Source organism: Argopecten irradians, chromosome 7 (genome assembly GCF_041381155.1).
Source record: "Argopecten irradians isolate NY chromosome 7, Ai_NY, whole genome shotgun sequence".
NCBI classification, from domain to species: Eukaryota; Metazoa; Mollusca; class Bivalvia; order Pectinida; family Pectinidae; genus Argopecten; species Argopecten irradians.
Window position 1 is genome coordinate 38,325,652 of NC_091140.1, and position 20,928 is coordinate 38,346,579.

A 20,928-nucleotide genomic window follows, 5' to 3' on the forward strand; every position below is an offset into this window, starting at 1 on the left:
TAAGTTGCAATACAGAATATATGCACATAAAAATTCTTGTTTAAATGTCTTAGGTATGTTTAGATGGTAACAATAAAAAAAAATGATATTGTAGACCACAACTTGGTTCTTGTCCTAAGGGTATCAGAGACACTAGATCCTTGAATGAAAGATTACAATATAATAATTTTCATTTCTGACAAAATAAATGCATTACATGTTTGTTCTTATATAGGTTGTTTTGTTGTGAGAGCCATATGTAAGATTAGTACTGTACTTAATATGTAACCCTCCTAAAATAAAGGTTTTTTTTTATCATGATCATCATTTCTGATGGAATGTACTAATAATGAACTTTGGAAATACTGCCAAAAATCGTTCCCAGCTCTGTAAGAAACTCTTTATGCAATTTGAATGCATTGAAAGTATTGTTAGTAATTTTTGGTGGTTAAAAAATATTAAAAGCTCTTTTGGCTATAATGAGCAAGAAACTTAGCAACACACATATAACCTTTAAAGTTATATGCACATGTTACATCATTTTCATACTCACGAATCAATTAGATCATTAATTATGTTATTTACAATCAAAAGTTAATAACATTTGGAGAACTACAGTACTTTCAATGCATAGATTTTAAATTTACAAAGTCATATAAGACCTCAAATCGAATTTTGCCAAATATCGTGATGTGATATTTACGTCCACATATGTACTGTACAATACAGAATGCACATGGTCAAACCACAGGGACTAGTAATTTGTGTATACTACATATATAAAGGTCCTGTTATATAGTATACACATGTATACATAGCAGACTTTCTCACGATCTTATTACAAGTCCCTGTGGTAACACTAACAAGCCAAATTTGGTCTACAATTTCACATTTTTACAGCATAAAGCATTAAAACCAGAACTATAGCAGTTAATAAATTCTGTAATTGCAAATGTCTGTGCATTTGAATAATTTTAACAGCTTATGGATTTGAAAAGATTACTAAATCAAATACATGTCAAAATTTCTGCAAAGAATCTTAGCCAACAATCCAATTGTATTGTAAAAATACATTTGTTGAAGAAAATTGGAATGAGCAATTGTGGCTTTAGAAATATCTCCATGCATGTTATTAGATTTTTTACTCAAAGGAGTCAGAAAATATAGAAAGATTCTATATCTCTGGAAGAGTTAAAAAAAAAAACAATGAAAGGTCTACTACCTTTCCGAAACAAAACCAAAAAAAAAGTTCCTTAAAAACAATGGCAACATAAGAATATTTACATCCATGGCTTAAGATGAGATTACAACACCAAACAAATGCAAGATTTCCTGCGTTATCTTTGTTTTGCGGTTTGGCGCAGCGATTATCAACTAATAATATTATAGGGACAACGACGGGGAAACATAAGACGACCCACGTTATGAAAATTAACATTTAATTTTGTTTTAATTAAATTGTTCGGGTGATTATAAGTGTATAGAGAGAACGTAAGCTGATAACTCTTATAACTCTATCAAATCATCATTCTTGTTTTACGTTCCCATTAAAAAATTAAAAGCCGTTTCAGAGAGATAGTAGGCCTAATCCCTCTAAATCTAGATCTACCAAGATCGGCTACTCCCGGCTCAATTCGTAGAATTCGTTTGTTCCTACGAATTTTGCCGGGAGTAGCCGATCTTGGTAGATCTAGATTTGGACGGTTACACCGATTTAATTCACCTATTCGCTTCAATCATGTGTAGATAAAAAGTGGAAATATAAGTTTTATGGCACATTTCAGCCCATTATTTATAGTAAAAGAGTACATATGCGCAAGTCAAAATTGCATGCTTGCAAATTTTATTGAGTCTGAATATTTTCAAACAAATCAGTTTGTCTGAGAAAATGGCAGGCAAATTATTCTTGTCGAATCGAGTGTTACGGCAATGTTATTTTCTGTATTATTTGATATTTCTCTATCCATGTAACATTTGTGAATTTAACGTCGTAGATGTGTTATATATAGAGACTTGGGAATGACCTGTTAGGAGAACTTTACAATTTACGTTAAATCTGTATGTTTTTTATCGGTTTTTTTTTAAACATGACTAGATCCCCATGAATATAAGTACAATGTGTATATGTCAAAATGTATTGAACTAATATACATGTAGCCTGGGCACTCTGATATTGCACCACCGGTGTCTATTTTGTATAATAGAATATGATATAATTAGGGTATGCATGCGAGCATTTTATTCAGATATTAAATGTAATGTAGATTCGCATTTTCGAAATTTCTTTGAGTCGAACTTCTAAAAATAAATTTCTTATATCATTAATAACACTTCACACCACATTTCTGACCACGATATAAGTAAAAGAAGCCTTTTACATTTGTTCTTATCTGTTCAGGAAAATCTTGCTTAAAATATACCGATGATTAATTAACTTTAGATGGATTGTATAAAAAGGAGCTGCTAAAGTAAAGAATCGTGTTCATTATTTGTCGATAGAAAAAGTTCCTTTTGTCTTCAGCAACCTACAGCTTTCGAACTCCCGAGGATCTCCCCTATCAGTGTCATATATATTTGTCACGAATCGCTGGAATAACAGGTCGATCTACAAATGTTAATACCTTCATTATCCAATCATCTATGCATGTTGTGTTGAACTTATTGGAGTTACATTTTTATCGTATCACTTTCCCCGACTATTTTTTTATTTATCGAATCGCCATTGCAATGACTAAGAATTACAATTTCGGAAGCCACTTACGAACTTTCCCCAAGGAGAGAACTACAGTACCAAATCTAGAGTTAAGTTACCTCCCTTCGTGTCGCTCCGTCGAAACAGAATCTTGGACCACGTACATTATATTGCAATCTACTCTAAACAATCTGTTTTACTTAAAAAAGGAGGCACTGACGGAGTGTATGAAACGGGTAATTACCGTTTAATGCTAGATGTAAATGCATAGATTAACTTACGTTCATAATGGTTAATACTGATAAAACTTAAGAAACTCTAATTAATTACACAACTCGATCAAACTGATTAAAAAGCATATGTCCATGACTTATTCATTACCTCCTTTACTTTAGTAAAATATTTTTTTAGAACAGATTGCAATACAATGTACATGGTCCAAGATTCTGTTTCAACCAGCACCAAGTCTCAGTTGACCTGTATTCCAATCCAATTTTCTTCGGCGCCATGTGTCTTCAGTCGTAAAATTTCAAAACCTTCTCATTTCTCAAATCAGTATCGATGTCCCTACATTTCTGGACACTTTTACAGATGTAGAACGGACGTTATTATTCCTGCGTTTCACTCGTTCACCATATATCTCGGTGGCATTCACCTGAAAATCTTCTGTCCCACCACAACGAGTTTCCATGGTGGTTCATTGTAGGTGCTATGTGTGACTTCCAATGTAACCACCACAGGCAATTGGCTGTATACACAGTTTTCTCTATATTCAACAATATACAGAAAGTATTGAGTAAAGCCTTTGCACTCACCTAGGAAGGACTAACGCAAACGTAGAGACAAGGGAATTATCAGTTCACTGCCAACGCTCTACAATTGCAGCAGTAAAATACAGTCAGGCCAATCAGGGTTTAGGGGGAGCTTTGATTACACGCTGGTACGATGAGCACCTGTGTTTGAACGAATAGTGATATCCATTGATTTTACCATCAAAATATATAACAAATAAAAATCAATCTTCCGAACTATTCATATTTTTATTAGATATCATTGCGCATTTTATTGAAGATTTATCTCTAATTGTTTAAACAGAAAACATTTGAATTACGTTTCAAATATTAATAAATTAATTTGTAATTATATAGTTACTTACAACGTGTTGGATTTGTTTCATTTCACTCTATTTCTTTAATTGTGAAAACAATTCCGATAACTCTGATTTCTTCCTTTGTACCCATAGGTATATCATGTGGGGAAGTTAGAGTTAATTCCCTTACCGCCACCGATAGCGAAAGTGAACTAAACATGTCTATGAAATAAAGATTGACTTGTTATTCTTTTATGTCTGATATTTCCTGAACATTTATATATACATAAAATGTCTCGGGCAGAAATTGTATGCGTTATGTATATGATAAGATACAAAATGATCGAGTTGAGTCTATAGACAATAAAATTTATTTAAACTTGTTTAGATCCACAGAGATGACTTATGGATTGAAAACATTTTTAAAAATAATACGCCGGAGAAACCAAATCTACCTACACAACAAGTTTGATAAATGTGGTTTGTAAAGGCGATTAAAATACCACAGGCGGACAGACGATATTATATCATATTTATAAAATAAATATTTTCACCTTGAAAAGTATTGATGCAGTGACTCCAATACACAGATGCATTAAGGAAACCAAAATACAAAAATGAAAGGAAAACTTGGCAACATATTAATGTTTGTTATATTATGTACATCTTAGAGATCACATCCAATGCGGTGGCTGAATTAGCGCCACACATTTTTTTTTAGTTTAGTAACCGTAGCTAAGGCCCTAACATGGCTTTTTTGTGACTCTAACATACAATTCTAGCTACATGTATCTTATACTAGCTAAATATATAACAATACAAACAAACAAAATCTTATGCGTACACAAATATTTCAATAATGAACTGTCACAAGATTTATGCCAACTTATGTGTGCCGAACTATCCGTCAAACCTTCTTATGTGTGCTTACTAACAAATAATGCTGTACGACAGCTTCTTAGTTTTTTAAGAAGATGTATAATTGTGATAATTATACAGTACATATGTACATGTACATCACATTGGTATGGTTCTGTGATAATTATATACAGTACATATGTACATGTACATCACATTGGTACGGTTCTGTGATAATTAGATACAGTACATATGTACATATACATCACATGGTGGTATAATTCTGTGTATAATGTACATCACATTGTACGGTTCTGTGATAATAATACAGTACATATGTACAAGTACATCACATTGGTACGGTTCTGTGATAATTAGATACAGTACATATGTACATGTACATCACATTGGTACGGTTCTGTCAATCGCAACTCTCGGATTTCCTGCAATCTTCGGAAATATCTCGAGATGACATATTTCCGAAGATTGCCGGAAATTATCGAGACGTTGCAATTGATGGTTCGTATGTAACTATAATAATGTAGAGTAGTTTGATCACGTTGGTGTGGTTCTGTGTGCTTTAGAGAATAATTCCATGATTTTGTAAAACAACAGTTATTTTAGCTCAAACGTCGTCCATCCTCGTACAATAGCGAGATTTTGCCAGGAAGCAGCTTTTTTTCTATCAGATGCGGGATAATCGACATTCTCTTGTGTGAATTACGTTCAAAGTCTAACAAGTACGTGTCATTATTGGAATTTTCCATAAAATGTTCAGCCTTCCTATTATCTAAATGATTACCTTCATGTGTTCTTTGTTCAGCTAAATGAGTGTAATTTTACTCCTCTTTGATTTTTAATTATAATAAAAATACCGCTATTCACATCGCATGATCATTTGCGATAAAATAAAAATTGACGAGTTAGAAAAAAATACACAGCGAAACCTATCGGTGTATTTATTTTTTTTATATTCTTTTAATCTGCTTTAATTACATCTTGAATTAAATCATCTGTTATGTCGAAAACTATAACACATGCAAAAGCGTACTCCGCAATTACATTAAAACCGTACAGATTTTTTTTTCAGTTTAACACTGAAAAGTCCTATTAAATTAACATCAAATTGCTTCAATGGCGAGATTTTTATTTAATGCGAAGAAAAGTTTCTTCGCATTATGGAGTGACTACGATTAATGATTTTTCATGTGAAGTACTTTCATGATATAAATTTGCGCGAGTTGGAGTTTTTACTGATATTCTAAATACGAAATTGTCCTAAATTATTTGAGAACAGCCGGGATCGTTAATTTGGAGGAATAAATAAATTAAGCGTTCACGAAGTGGATTATAAAAAGAACTTTGACACCTTTATTTGGAGAGCGCCTTCATTATTTTTTATAAAATAAAAACGAAGTGTCGGGATAATAAAAAAAATCTGTCATGACACTTTTCAAAAAGTGACATGAACATTTTTTGCTCAATTAAGAAAAATTTTTGAGTATCCTACAGCTGTGCTTTCTCGCGTCATCCTTTAATTTTTCACGCAAGGCCATTGTTTTATACAGCAACATTCAGTGTTTCGAAGGGAGCTATCCAGCAATTGTACATGTAAGTATCAACATCGTTGTTTTTAAATAGCACCAAGTCCAAATTAAGCAATAAAGTTTTCTATGACATTAAAAAAGTCGTTTTTATATTTTAAACTTTCGGCAACTGGAGATGTTGAAAGTACCCCAATATCAAATGTAATTTCAAAAATCCTAAGGTAAGCACACTCCCCCAGTTGAATGTTCCCACTATAAAGTTCGTCCAAACTCAGAACGCTGTTTTACAATCAAATGCATCTTTTGCAGTTGCATATTATATGTGATGATTATATCAACCTTACACTTGTAATTTACATGCCGTAGAACTTTAGCAGTAACCAGACAATAAAAGAACTAACGAAGCCAATCATGATAGTAATCAATTCGTTGAACAGGAGAGCCCTCTGGTGGAAAAGAATACTAATTTTCTTTTTTTTTTGAATTAATAGAATAAAATATGATTTAATTATAGGGAAAAAAACTTATGCTACGAATATATTATTTCAATAAAGTAACTAGCATTAAGTCATATAATAATTACAGATATTTTGGATACTGAGTAAACATTTCTCCAGGTATACATACAGAAGATAAAAACGATCACGTACAATGTAGCATGAAATATTACACCTACACACTATGAAAGTTCAAATACTGCTTTTTATTTTGTTAATCAGGATTGTATAAATATTCTCTCATACAGCATATTTATATATCGGGAATTATCAATTTTTCCTATTTCATATTGTGATAAATACTGTTGTATTTGCCACGTTTACCTCTTCGGTGCTGTATCGCATTGGACATTCCTCTCATTCCTCTACCTCATAGTAAAAAAATGTGTCATGACACTTTTTGACTAAAAAGTGTCATGACAGAATTTTTTTTATTAAAAAATTATTTGCCCGACACTTTTCGACTAAAAAGTGTCATGACATTTTTTATTTTATAAAAAATAATGGCAGGCCGCTCTCGGCCATCGTACTACGTGTGAACACGGTGTCCACTACAGGTAAAAACCAATACTGTTTCATCAGGCCTATGCAAGCCAAGGAAGACAACTCGAACTAATATTCTAACACATAATTTCACAGTAGGTTACTTCCCTTCTCGATTCCTGTCTCCGTGGTTTTGATTGGTCGGTTACATCCTTTTCGCGGAACTTTTAGAAAAGAAATATGGCCGTCGCCGTGTGTGTGCACATGCCAATGTAAACAAACAATCGACAGTTTGAAGATTTCATGGATCATTTGCTCGCATTTGGAGGAAAATTAATACAATTTTCTGTGAAAGAAATAGCTAAAACTAAAAAGACGTCAATCGAGGCCAGAATTTTATCACTGTCAGACGGCAAAGGTGAATGGGAAAACGAAAGTGATGTTATTTTAGAGTTGAATGAAAAACAGGCATCTACATCTGTGAAAATTTTACAAACAAGAACCTGTCTAGAAATAAAGACAGGTTTTCTGTTACCTATCATTGTTTTACAAGTCTCGTCTGCTTGCGATCTTGTGAATAATCAATTGTTTCTCATAGGACTGAACCTGACAGCAGGGACGTTGATCCCTTTACAAAATGTCGACCAGTCCGATATCAAAACTCTCTGTGATGACAAGTGTGTGTCATTGACAATTATAGATGGGCCAGTTATAAGTTGGATGAAGGATGACCAACATTTCATTTGTGTTGCAGATAACGACAGTCCCTGTCAATCAAGCCCTACAACTTTACCTCTTAACTTCAAACCTAATTCAATTTTAGGTTCACATTTTTCCTGTGGAAAATATATTTTTGTTGTAAGTCACAAAGGGAATCATCCCAAGGCGTATTCTGTGTCTTACCTGCCTCTAAGGTATACAGAACATCCCATCAGACATTTTTACCCAGAAGAATTCACCAACATCAGAAGAATACATTTTGTAGATGTAAAATTGTCTTCCAATTTAGCAGACGATGTTACAGAAATAGCAAATGACATTGCAGAAATCAATATAGGGACAACACTCTATGCCTTCACAGATGAGGGATACATCTTGCATTTTAAAGATGGCCAGCTGATGTTTGCTATTCCTATAGATGATGATGTTCAAATTTCTCGTGATGCTGAAACCCATATATTCTCTCCCTTTGGATTGACAAAGACCTTGGTTGCTGTCCATTCAAATGACAATGTTTTTCTAGTAGATACAAATGAGAAACAGGTAAATGCAATAATGTGTTGTAGCTACTGTTATCTTTACATATATATATATATAATAAATAAAAACAATAACGACTGACTAGTGAGCGCTTTCGCCCCATTCAAGGGAGCTCTTCAGACTATATATATATATATATATATACGAAAGCGCTCACTAGTCAGTCGTTATTGTTTTTATTTCTTATAGATTTCGTCCGTAAGGATTTTTCTTTAAATTTATCATATATATATATTATATATATATATATTTTATTTGGTATGGATTATTTTGGTTCCATTAGTATACCATAAAAACCCCTATGGTTAGGCTATATTAAAAAACACATTTACACCGGAAATAATCGAAAAAAATTGATTGGGGTCTGACTGGTCTGTCTATTCAGGCCACACAGAAAACAAAAAAAAGTTGTGTTTCCGGTAACCCAACCGACCCTATATAATCCGTGCCTTTTCAAACACCTTTTATCAGTTTTGCCTTGAAGCAAACAAATGACAACATTAATTGTTTTGGTTTTGCACAAAATAAGAATTTTGGAGTAAATTCTGCAATGTAAGACACCAAAAATCTCCTAGGAATCAAATCCATGGTTTATACAAGGTTGGAAAAGTATATTTCAGCTTTTCACTGCAAGAAACTGGGACAAAAAGAAAACAATTTATTTCAAAAAAGAAAGATACTATCACTACCTACCAATCACCATTCATTTTTAAAGGGACATGGAACCTTAAATAATGTGTTCTGTAATGATTTAGATATCGGTTTTCCAGGATGTTTATTAGTGAATATTTTATGTAAAGATGGATTCGGTTATCTAAAAGACGACAGTGGAAAACGTGGAGAATACCGTAAGCCTCATAAAAAAGATAAAAATAGACCGTCGTATTTATTTTTTCTGGAACACAAACGGAAAAACTGTTCTGTAAGCGAGGTTATAAATGGAACAAGCAAACTTGCTGACATGACAAGGGGAATATTAGTTCAACTTCCACATTTTAAGGATTTATTTTTCTAATTTACCGATGGTTGACAAATGAAGTTTAAGCCATTATATATTGTTATACAAAACAATTTTTTATTTAGCTGTAAGAATGACTAAGTCTAAAAGTCAAACGAGAGACTTTTCATTCGACAGGGCACCGCGAAGGGAGGTTCCTGACTTATTGCACATATGTACATCACGCAAGTATAAAGTGGGGAGTTGCTCCCGTCTCATGCATTTCAGTGATCCATTTATATTTACCTACTTTCCAATTTGCGCCCGTTACTCACTCTTGACTTACACTGTTTTTCTATCGGAATTCGTTTGTGTTCGCTTCTCTCACATTTTTGACCCACCATTTTGTTTACATATGCAGTGCATTGTGGGAGGTCACTAAAGTTCAACACTACTATACTATCGTTACAAAATTCGACCGGGCCAGTTCAAAATACAGAAAAGATGGAATTTCCATTATAATTATTTTATTTGACACATTTGCACAATAAGTGATATATATTACTTCGTAAGGTATCTGAAACCTCTTAAATATGTATTTTACTCAAATTCACATGGTTTATTTAGGTTCATGTACCTTTAAAGGGCGTTACAGGAAACAAGTATATTTTTGTATTTGGCCCCATCTGTGTGGAAGTCTGTTTGTCCCTCTGAAAAGCTTGGCCAGCTGGCTATAACTTATAATCAAATATATTCAAGTTATTAGCTCCTTGGATATGCCACAGAGGTTAATTAGTAATTACTTTGTAATGAATTAAGTACAAAGATCCAACATCTTCAGGATCAGATAAATCAAGTATTTTATCAATTTTCTTATGATTTAAATACAATGAAGATTGCAGATCCATATGATATTAAAATTAAATATAATGATTACAGTGTTAATAAAAAAGTAATTTATTCAAGCAGATATATAGACAGGTCACCAGTCTCTAGAATATTGAAAAAATCACATATTTTTGGCTTGATTATTTTTGTCTCTACTACATATCTGATTCTAGTGTCAAACTAAGGGGAGATAATTTAGTAAATAACTCTGCTGAGAAAGTCAACAACTTAGGATCTGGTGGCCAGACTAGCAGATAAACAGGGCTCGAATTTCAGACTGTTTTACTTCCTTTTTGCAAGTAGATATACAAGAATAGCAAGTGAAAAAAAACATGCACTTGCTTATTTTAGCAAGTGGTTTTTATCAGGGACAACTCTAAAAATGGCTTAATAATTATGAAAAAATTGTTTCAATGGGAAATATCATGGGGGCCCAGTTCTTACTATAATATTGTTGATATGGATTATGTATCTACAGTAAACACGTTTATAACATTTTATGAATCCATGGTTATAAACTAGTGATTTTCATTCCCTGTAAATGTTCTTATAAGATGTTTATAATGTGTGTAGAAGGAATTATGTTTTTAATGAATTATATGGGTGGTCAGGTGGTGTGATGGTTAAGCCGCCCGCCTTTCCCTAGCTGGCCGGGGTTCGATCCCCAGCATGGATGTGAAAAGGTCATGATCAGGGGTTACCTGCCCGATCACGTGGGTTTTTCTCCAGGTACTATTTTCCTCCCACATTTAGACCTCTTGCGCACCTACATCCAAGTCATCGACAGTTTCTCAATCGATGTAAAATAAATAAAGTTTATACAGTCTGCGACTTTAAGCACTAGTCCGATGACTAGCCCACGACCAGTAATTTTATGGCTGGACTAGTACCAGTTGTAATGAACTAGTCCAACTGGACTAGTGGCTCCCCACCCAATTAAAATCAATAGATATACTATCTTTACAAGAGCGATGGTCAATTTTATCTTTCAGCGCATTTTGAGTGCATTCTGTATGCGATTATTTCTGTCTAAATGCAATGATTTTGTGAGAATTTGCGTTCACTAACAGTCGGACTAGTAAAATTTTGGGGTTAACTAGTCCAAATGACTATAGCAACGAAAACAATTAATCATATGTCACAAACTGTTTATATCATATATAATGAATTATGTTTATACTGTATACACTTCACATCATCATGCAAAATTAAATAATTTGATATAATAGGTATATGCATATATAACAAAACTGTAATTTGAATAAGGATATGTAATTAAAGTAAGAATATATTTTAGAAAGTACAAATTTAGGGCACTTGCTGTTTTTAGCAATTGACAAAAAAAATGTAAAATTCGAGCCCTGGTAAACTGTAATATATATTATCATAAATTGTTGTATTTCCATGCAAAATTTGAATGTATTACAAAGTTATCTGCCCCTTGTGTGCATAGGTTTGCATTGTGACAAGTTAGTGTGTATAGCACCTTATTTTCAGAGATAACAATGTGAATGTATACGTTTACTTACAAAATTAAGTAATGACACATGTACGTCATAATTTATACCAAACTGCAAGGGCAGATAACTCTGTAATGTTGAAAGACAGCATAGTGGTACATGTATAACCAACTGCAAGGGCAGATAACTCTGTAATGTGGAATGACAGGATAGTGGTACATGTGTATGTTTATTTTGTAGGTTATTAACACCTGGAAGGAGGTACAGAGTTGTCATTGTGATGACTTTGTGGGACTTGGTCGTCCACAACTGTTAATGCTGAAGAAGGACTTTACTACAAGCAGTGGGTGGTTACTGACCGATACTTTCTCGGTCCATATTGATCGTTTACGAGGGGAAGAACCAGCCAACACACATGCAGTCGAGAAACACAGAGACAGTACATCAGCTGCTATACATGCCCTACGAACCAGGCTTACGGTAGGTAATGTAGAGAGAATTCTATTGCTGTTTGTTTATAATTCTTATTAAATTCTTGAGTTGTTTCCCCTTGATTGTGGAATATCCTAACATTCTATTTAGAATGCAGCTGCAGTTACTGTGTTGTGTTGTCTAATCTGATAGATACATTACAAAATATTGGTGTTCTATAACCCTATTTCAGGGGGTGCACTTAAGTTGTATACAGCTATCTCTGAAAAGTTGTGTAATGTATAGCACAATATCTCTAAGCGAATCTTTTCTTAAAAACTATGAAACAATTTGATACCTAATATAATGTGTGATTCAGAGATTTCTAAAATTACCCAGTGCCTTTTATTAGAATCTCAAAATGTACCGGTAATGTTGATTATAGTGAAAAAGGAATTTAGGACATGTACAGGTAAATCATTTATAAAAATTGATATTCATGTCATGTGTACTTCATTATTATTTTTTCTGTTATATTCCGCCATGTGCCATACGTGTGTAGCCTAGGATTTATAAGTAAAAAGGATTCGTCACTGTCTCTATACACTGTTTAACACCATGCGAGACGCCTATGAACTGGGAATAAAAACCGTTTTCTCTCAACAAATACTTGTAAGATGGTAACCCTCACATCAGCAAGCTACATCAAAGGCTGCGCCAGCGGATATTAAAGGAAAATAAGTTGTCGCCCAACATCACCGTCAGTGCACAAACACAAAAGCTCCTGCCTTGTATTTCCCCAAAACCCAGTGTGACTTATCCTTCTCATATATATGTCCTTGGCTGTAGCTATCCACAAAATTTTTTCTCAAGTTCCACAGGTGGCATTTAGTTGAAACTTGCCAGAAATGATCCTGACATGATCAATTAAATGCAAGTGTTGTTATTTTTTGGATCAATTCAAAGTCCAAGATGGCCGCCATCATAAAAACACATTTTGAACTTCAAGTTCTACCGGTAAAATTTAGCTAAAACTCGGCTGATGTGATCCTGATATGGGCAACCAAGTGTACTTATTTTTTGGTACATGATTACTGTGACAGCTGTATCATACATATCATATATATAATTAAGTCAGATAGTCGTTAAGACCCTATTGGCCTCTTGTTTTCAATTTAACATTTCAATTTCAAATTTCCTGCAGATGCAGAGTTTGACAATTCAGATTTCTGAAAACGGAAAGGCCAACTTTATGTACCAAATTACATCATAAGTATGTTAAACCTAAAAATTAATATTAGGTACAAAGTTATTAGTATACATCAAATTCCATAAATTGTATTATTGAAATTTGGTTACATTTATGTTGCTCTAGAGTAAATTTCCACCATATATTGGTTATAGTTTGTTCAACACAGCATGGATTTTATTACAGAATGATTTAGTAAATTTGGATGAGAAGAGAAGGGAGGTAACCTGTAAAGAAAGTTTCATTTCGTCTACATGGCAGACTCTCCAAGGAAATCTACAAGGGAGATCACTCTGTCATGCTAGTAATGATGTGAGTACATAATTTATGTATTGTTGTGACTGTTGTGTATTTAGATTTTTTTAAATTTTTTTTTTAAGTTCAAAATCCATTTAAAAAAAAAATATAGGCAGAATTTTGAAGTGTTGAAAGAAGGACAGGAAATGCTTTTATTTTGACCTAAAGTTTTTATTTTGACCTAAAAAAAGTTTCTATATTTACTCTGATGTTAATTTGCATACACAAACAGTCTTTCAAGTTGTCTTTGTTACTGTCAGTTTGATCTTTTTTATTTCAGCCTACCCTGATAACTATGCTGAACAAAAGAGAAGGACAGTCTCTCGCTGGAAGAGCTCCTAAAGTCGAAATCAGACATAACTCGGCCGTCGTTCACGAGATATGGCAGAGAGTTGTAGAAGGACATTGGGTTGTGGGTGTGGAGTGTTCGGCCAATAAAACAATGTCATTTCAAGTTGTACTTGTACCAGAAAATGGAGAGAAATCATACACTGGGTGCATTACCTGTTTCTCAAAACAATTCTGTGGTGAAACAATTAAACTTAGAACTAACCAAAAACCAGGAAATGCCAATGAAGAAGTGACCGTGGTCAATAACTCACATAAAAAGAGGCGGTTTTCAGAATCACGTCATGATGAAGAGTTATCTCCCCTTACAAAACACTTCCCAGCATGTGTTGCGACACTGCCAAAGTTTGGGAGATCTAGAATGATTGGTTGCCGTGTACTTTTACAATGGACAGATGATGATGATGATGGAGAGCCCACCACTGGCCGTCAGGATTGTGGGATCATATGTCTCGCTGTCGAGGACGTGCTTCATAACAGATATAGTCTGAAGGGGGAGACAACTGCTAAAGGTATTGATGTAGATTCTTGTGTATAATGCACACTTTTCCTCTATATTTTCAGAAATTGGGGTGTGCATGGGACTATACACAGATAGACAAGGATAAGATTCCTAGGGGTAGTTTTCAAGCTACATGTAACTAGGCTTACCACTATGAAACAACCTATCAATCTATTTATCAAACTCAGGTAGCCAGGTTTAAGATGCGTTACCGTTGACAGAATATAACAGTCTGCGACTTTAAGCACTAGTCCGATGCCCATGACTAGTAATTTTACAGCCAGACTAGTGCCAATTGAAATGAATTAGTCATTTCATATTGTAAAACAATGTTATAATTACAAAAGCTTAAAGATGCTCCACCGCTGACAAATGGTATTTATCACTATCAAAAACAGGAGTTGACGATTTAGTATTTTTCTTCAGTTACAAAAGTTACTTACTTTTCACCATTACTACCATTGAAAATTTTGAGCTTCTAATTTTACTTCAAGTTGAAAAATATGAAAAATAATTAATTGCATCCCAAAAAAAATTCTGTGGCACTATATCTTATATGGAATAAAGTAATGATTGTGCATGCACCAAAGGGGAAATCAATTATTTTATGTTATTTTTTGTGTTAATTAGACATATACATACACGATTAAACACCAAATAATGTTCAAATGATGAATATCATTTATGCTCTGTCGTCGGTTTAGCATCTTTTAATAAATTGTTTTCATGTTAAGTACCTTCAACTTCAACTTTTTATGTGATATTTCCTTTTAAGAATCCTTCAGAGATTTGTTAGCCTTGTCACTCACACAACTAGAAGTTTGTCTGAAGCTGGATGGGACACCTCCTGTTGGTCCAGAACGTCTGAAGGAATGGTTGGAGGAAAGAGCGAAATTCACATACAGACCGGTGTACAAGTGTCACATGTCTGATGTGACCTCCCTTGACCTCGTACGCATCACGATGTCTGACACTGCTGCAGGGGATGGTCAATCAGCCAGATTTACTCTCTCCGCAAGGTAAGTAATCTGCACCTACGCAATTTAAAATTATTGGAATAAGGAAAATGTAATGAAATTTCACTTATTCACACCAAACACAAACCTTACACTCTTCTTTTCCTCATACTTAAACAGTTCAGATGTGAATGGATTATTCATATTTCTTGACCGATTACTCCCAACTTGCTGTTTCTCAATCTCTCCCAGGGTGCATTGCGGTCCCCACATTTCACCTCTGTAAACGGGAGAGACTAACAGTTTCTAAAATAACTAGTATTTGGGAAGGAGCTTTAGCAGGTTGTTATTGGGGGAGGTATCTGGCTAATGTCAAAGGGAGGATGCTTACTGGAGGATGTCAGATGGGAAGGGTATATTTGGGAGGTTATGAGAGAAGGGGTCATTCTGGAGGAAGTTGGTGGAAGGGAGTTTTCTGAGAATGGCAGGGGAGTAAGAGGTCATTGTGGAGGAAGTTGGTAGAAGGGAGATTTTTGGGAATGTCACGGGACATTCTAAGGAATGTCAATTTTCTAAAATTGCTTCTTTGTACGACAATTTCTCTGAGATTGTGATAGCAATCTAAATGAATATCAGCCAAACAATGTGTACTTACTTAGCTAAATCTTTAGAAGTAGATTGTATTTAGTTTACTGATGCACTGGCAGGTATACAGGAGTTCTGATACTGAGGTATATATTATCTACATGTCTGTAGACCCGTCACTATAATCTGGCTGATACAGAAACAAACGTCAAGTGCTTTAGCATTATTTTAGTGATCATGAGATTGATATACACATATTTTACGTGCCCTAGTTTTTGCGAGTGTTGTAGACTTAACTACTTAGGAAACCATCATACATGTTCTTGATAATATCCATATTGTTAAGATACATTTGTATGTATAACAGCAGATCTGTGTTATCTGACATACAGGATGTGCATGACTTTTATACACTGTTATCAGATTTTGTCATTGTTATTTTTATTGCAGTCGTGTATCAAATTATGTGTAACTATTTACATTTCTAAGGGATAACATTTTTGTTATTAATTTCAAAAAGACAGACACGAAACTAAATTTGATTATTAAAAAATGACATTAATATTTTGTGAATTTATAACATCTTATTGAGGGATTTTTAATAAATTTCTAAATAGGATATAGAAAAGCAGATACAATCATTATTTTTTTTTATTATTATTATTTTATTTATAAACAGTATATATATGCTTGTTAATGTCATTTACCTGGTAGTCTTATTTTAGCAATACGACACAAATTAAAATGGCAAAAAGTACTGAGCACCAACTCATATTGAAACCCTTCTATATCAATGTCAGTGATAAATATATTCTGATAGTTTTATCATTGAAGATGCTCCACTGCTGACGAATGGTATTTTTTCTCTTATCAAAAATAGGACCAGACAAATTACATGAAATAATTTTCTTAATTGACCAAAGTTACTTACTTTACATAATTACCATCATTGGAAAGTTTGAACTTCTTATTTTCCTTTATAATATTAAAAATAATTAATTGCATCCCTAAAAAAATCCACGACACTATGCCCTATATGGAGTGAAGTACTGATTATTGTGCATTGCTCCACCACAAGCAAGATAAATTATTTTATATGTATTTTTGTGTTAATGATATACATGTTTATCATGATTATAAAAATAGGTTATTGTTCAAATGATGGATATCATTTATGCTCTGTCGGCGGTGGAGCATCTTTAAGACTTGTAACATGTATGCATATAAGCTTTAAATTTAGCTTTTTGAAAAGAAAATTGTAAAACTTTTCACCCATGAAAATAACTGCTTATATGTTGAGACCATCAGTGACAACATCATTTGGAATGCTGAATATATTGTGGGGGAAAAAAATCAAAAATCTGAAATGTTCATTTTCTGCGAGTTAAATGTGTTTTTTAGTGTGTGGTAGCGACCGTTATAAAATTTATGTTATCAATGAGAGTCAATCAGAAGCAAATTGACGGCGTTTTTAGGACAGATAAGGGCTATCGATCAATATTAACCTGATAGTTTCACCAGAGAATAGATAGCATTTCCATGTCAGATATTATCTGGCACACTTTAAAGAGACAAATATTTCACAAAGATGATGATTATATAATGGTACATGGGAACTGTATCGTAGCATCACGATAATGAAAATGGTAGACAATTTTAGTGATAAATAGCCGTTGATTTATACATGTACCGGTCGCTCCCTGTCGGTGTTAAGATGACTGAACAGTCCCCCACACAATAATTTAGCTACCTCCCAGTGTAATAATGTCTATCTAATTAGTCTGTCTCAGTGTATTCCCTCCTTCATTTTATTGCATGTCTAGAGCATCTGTGCACTTCTGTAGAACAGTCACTCATAAATTATCCGACTGGAGAGATTCTGCTGTATTACAAAAATTCTCCATGCATTAACCTTACCGCTGTTTTGACTTCCATAGATTTGTTCTATATAGCTACTATGTCAGTGTCATAGCGTTATCAGGCATGGCTTATATCTTGTAACTGTACCAAAGATAATGTGACATTATGCCGTTTTTACCAATATCTGATATGGGTGCAATATCTTAAAACTAAAGAAAAACATTTAATTCAATCTTTAATTAGAAATAAATGATATCTCTTAAGACCAAATTTGCATCCTCTAGCTTTATCTAACTCTTAAAAGATCTTAACTTGCCTTGTCTCGAATTTGACTTTCCTAAGTATGTAGAATCATCATATATGAACAAGACATCGTTAATCACTTCATGTCTAAATTTGCTCTTAGATATTCCATAGTCAGGCAGAAGGGATGAAAATAATCTGGAGGCTTTTTCCAGTTCTACAATTGATATGCAAATATCAGAACCAAGAACTTGTAAAAAAAAATTATTCTTACACCAAAAATTACTAATTATGTTTTTAGGTCATCTGACCCGAAGGGTCAGGATGACCTATATTACTTTTCTGTTATCACAAAGTGATAAAAGGACTTATGTAAATTCCTTTGCAAATGTTTTTAAAGATAACACTTATTTGTGATCTGTCAGAGTTATTTCCCTTTGTTTTACATAATTTGACAGTACCAATACTACACCAGGTATTAAACTACAGAAAATATAGTTTGATCAATGGCATTTCATTTATGGTGATAATTAAGTTCTATTTTTTCGACTCTACTTACATTAAACCTGTATTTGTCTTCCCTAGGGATGCTGAGCAGATGGCCTTGACCCTTCACCATCTGTATTCCAGTTTCCCTGACAACGTGTTGATTCTTCCAGACAATCAACAGGTCATGTCGAAGTCGCTGAAGCACGCAGTCAGCAACCTGGAGAAGGAGTTAAGGTTTCTAACTTCTTCGATGAAGGACTTTAACAAGGGAAATCATTCATCAATCCAGGAAATGCAGACAGAGCATGAAAAAAGGGCTGATGGACAAGTAGATGTTGAGAGAATTAGAGCAAACTTTGCCAAAAGAAAGCGAGACCTTTTACATTCTAGTGATTCAGAACTTGTCGTTGTGGACGATACAGAACAATTTAGGAAGCAACTGGAAGAATTGCAGTTAAACACAGATATATCAATGATAGACTTAGCTCGTCTATAATCCAAGAATAGAATGATTTACCTTTGTTTAAGTTCTTCACCCCTGAAATTCTATAATGAACTGCTCCAGCTTCAGTTTTAGAAGAGTCCAAATGTGTCTTCAGGGATGAATGAGTTAAGCCCCTTCCAACTATATACCTATGGGTAAATTTGATTTGCATGTATAAATAAAGTGTACATGTCTAGAAATTTATGTTAATGTCTTAATTATGCATGAATATCAGAATAAAGTAAAATTGAGTTTTAGTTTAATAGTTTCTATTTTATTGCAAATTCAGGTCGCATTCTAATTCAACAGTTCCACCTTGGCAGTTACTGGTCTTTGTGATATTTTTATTTTTTTCTCCACTAATAAGATGCAGTATAATGTATTTTATATCAAATTCCTGTGTGATGTGAATTTTGAACGTATTTTAATATGATGGGTCAATCAAGGATTTATAAGTGAGAAGGATTCGTGTCTGTCTCTTTACATTACTAAACACCACGCGAGACGCCTATAAACTGGGAATACAAACCGTTTTTCTCAACAAATACTTGTCTTATCGAGTCAAACGAAACACCAATGTAAAGTTTATTAAATTTCACAACGTTTATAACTTGTTTTAAGGACGGAAGATTTAGAGGCTATGTCTTAAACTTTCGTTAAAAAAATACGACAGCTCATGAAATGACGACCCGCTTCAGAAAGTAAAGACGTACCCTCGCACCCGCAAGCTACATCAAAGGCTGCGCTGGCGGATATCAAAGGAAAATCAGTCGTCGCCCAACGTCACGGTCAGTGCACAATACAAAAGCTCCTGCCTTGGACTTCCCCAAAACCCAGTGTGACGTATCCTTCTCATATACGTCCTTGGGTCAATATTTCAATAATTTTTGGAATATTTCATTGATACATTCTTACCCTAAGTGTGTACTTAAATAGAAATTAGTCTCAAGGTTTAATTAAGTGTGTATTTTAGTCTATTTAAAAATAATAATCTTTAATAATCTAAGAATAAATACATTACATTGAATTGGTTACCATATAAAAACCATCGGCTCTACTGCTCAGAATGTGATTTTGTCCTTTTCCAAGTTCCTATTGTCTATAGATAAACATATACACAAACAATAAATTGTATGTAGTCAAGCCAAAGAAAATTAGTCTGTATGCCAAATAGCAATACAGGGCAAATTGTGTTCAAATTGCTGGTGTGTGATCCAAGAAAAGTGGTCTTATTACGCAGGTGGTAGCTATGACAGGTTTTACTGTTAAGTCATTGCTGGTGTTGAAACGGTGTCCATACAGAATGTGCACACTTCACTATAAGCTGTGCATCTGTTTTAAAATCAATAAAGACAGTAACTAAACCAGATAGATCACCACAATTAGTTACTCGGCGTGATGGAGTACAAGTCAGGGGTACTTCCTAAAATAGAATTACAGTTCCGAGTTTGGTGTTGAGTAACCGTCCTCGCTGTTGCGCCTGGTGTTTGAGTGGTGCCGTCCACGATTGGGCCAGACACTGTGAAATCTTCTGTCATTGCCAACACCTAGTAACAACCACAGGGATCTGAGAACTAGTCACAGTTTATATAATTTTGGTCCCAACAAAGTGCCCAAAGCCCATTTTAGACGTTTAAGAGGTCTAGATAAAAATCGGTAAAATATAGTACTATGTAGAGTATGATTTTTACCGATTTTCGATCATGTCTAAAATTGATCTTCGGGCACTTTGATGGGTCCATAATTATATAATCTATAACTAATTCTCAGATCCCTGTGGCTAACAAGTTAAATCATTTGGGTAGTAACTTTC

The 20,928-nt window shown here is 34.0% G+C and overlaps 1 protein-coding gene across 2 annotated transcripts; it reads left to right on the forward strand.

Moving 5' to 3' along the window:
• The first annotated feature begins 7,378 nt into the window (after nt 1-7,378).
• Nucleotides 7,379-19,372, forward strand: LOC138328361 (Fanconi anemia group B protein-like). Of its 2 annotated transcripts, none has more exons than XM_069275135.1 (6): nt 7,379-8,409; nt 11,932-12,171; nt 13,538-13,663; nt 13,929-14,508; nt 15,274-15,517; nt 18,728-19,372. In XM_069275135.1, the coding sequence occupies exons 1-6, from the start codon at nt 7,450-7,452 to the stop codon at nt 19,125-19,127; spliced, it is 2,550 nt and encodes an 849-aa protein (XP_069131236.1). In that variant the 5' UTR covers nt 7,379-7,449; the 3' UTR covers nt 19,128-19,372. The 2 variants fall into 2 exon arrangements, with proteins under 2 accessions (XP_069131236.1, XP_069131237.1); XM_069275136.1 differs by having other exon boundaries at nt 7,453-7,564.
• Nucleotides 19,373-20,928: the final 1,556 nt, after the last annotated feature.

Excerpts from the sequence above, each read along its gene's own strand:
- LOC138328361 (XM_069275135.1), top strand. The coding sequence starts at position 7,450 with ATGGATCATTTGCTCGCATTTGGAGGAAAATTAATACAATTTTCTGTG. Across the intron at positions 8,410-11,931 it reads TAGATACAAATGAGAAACAG|GTTATTAACACCTGGAAGGA; the intron begins GTAAATGCAATA and ends TTTATTTTGTAG. Across the intron at positions 12,172-13,537 it reads CCCTACGAACCAGGCTTACG|AATGATTTAGTAAATTTGGA; the intron begins GTAGGTAATGTA and ends ATTTTATTACAG.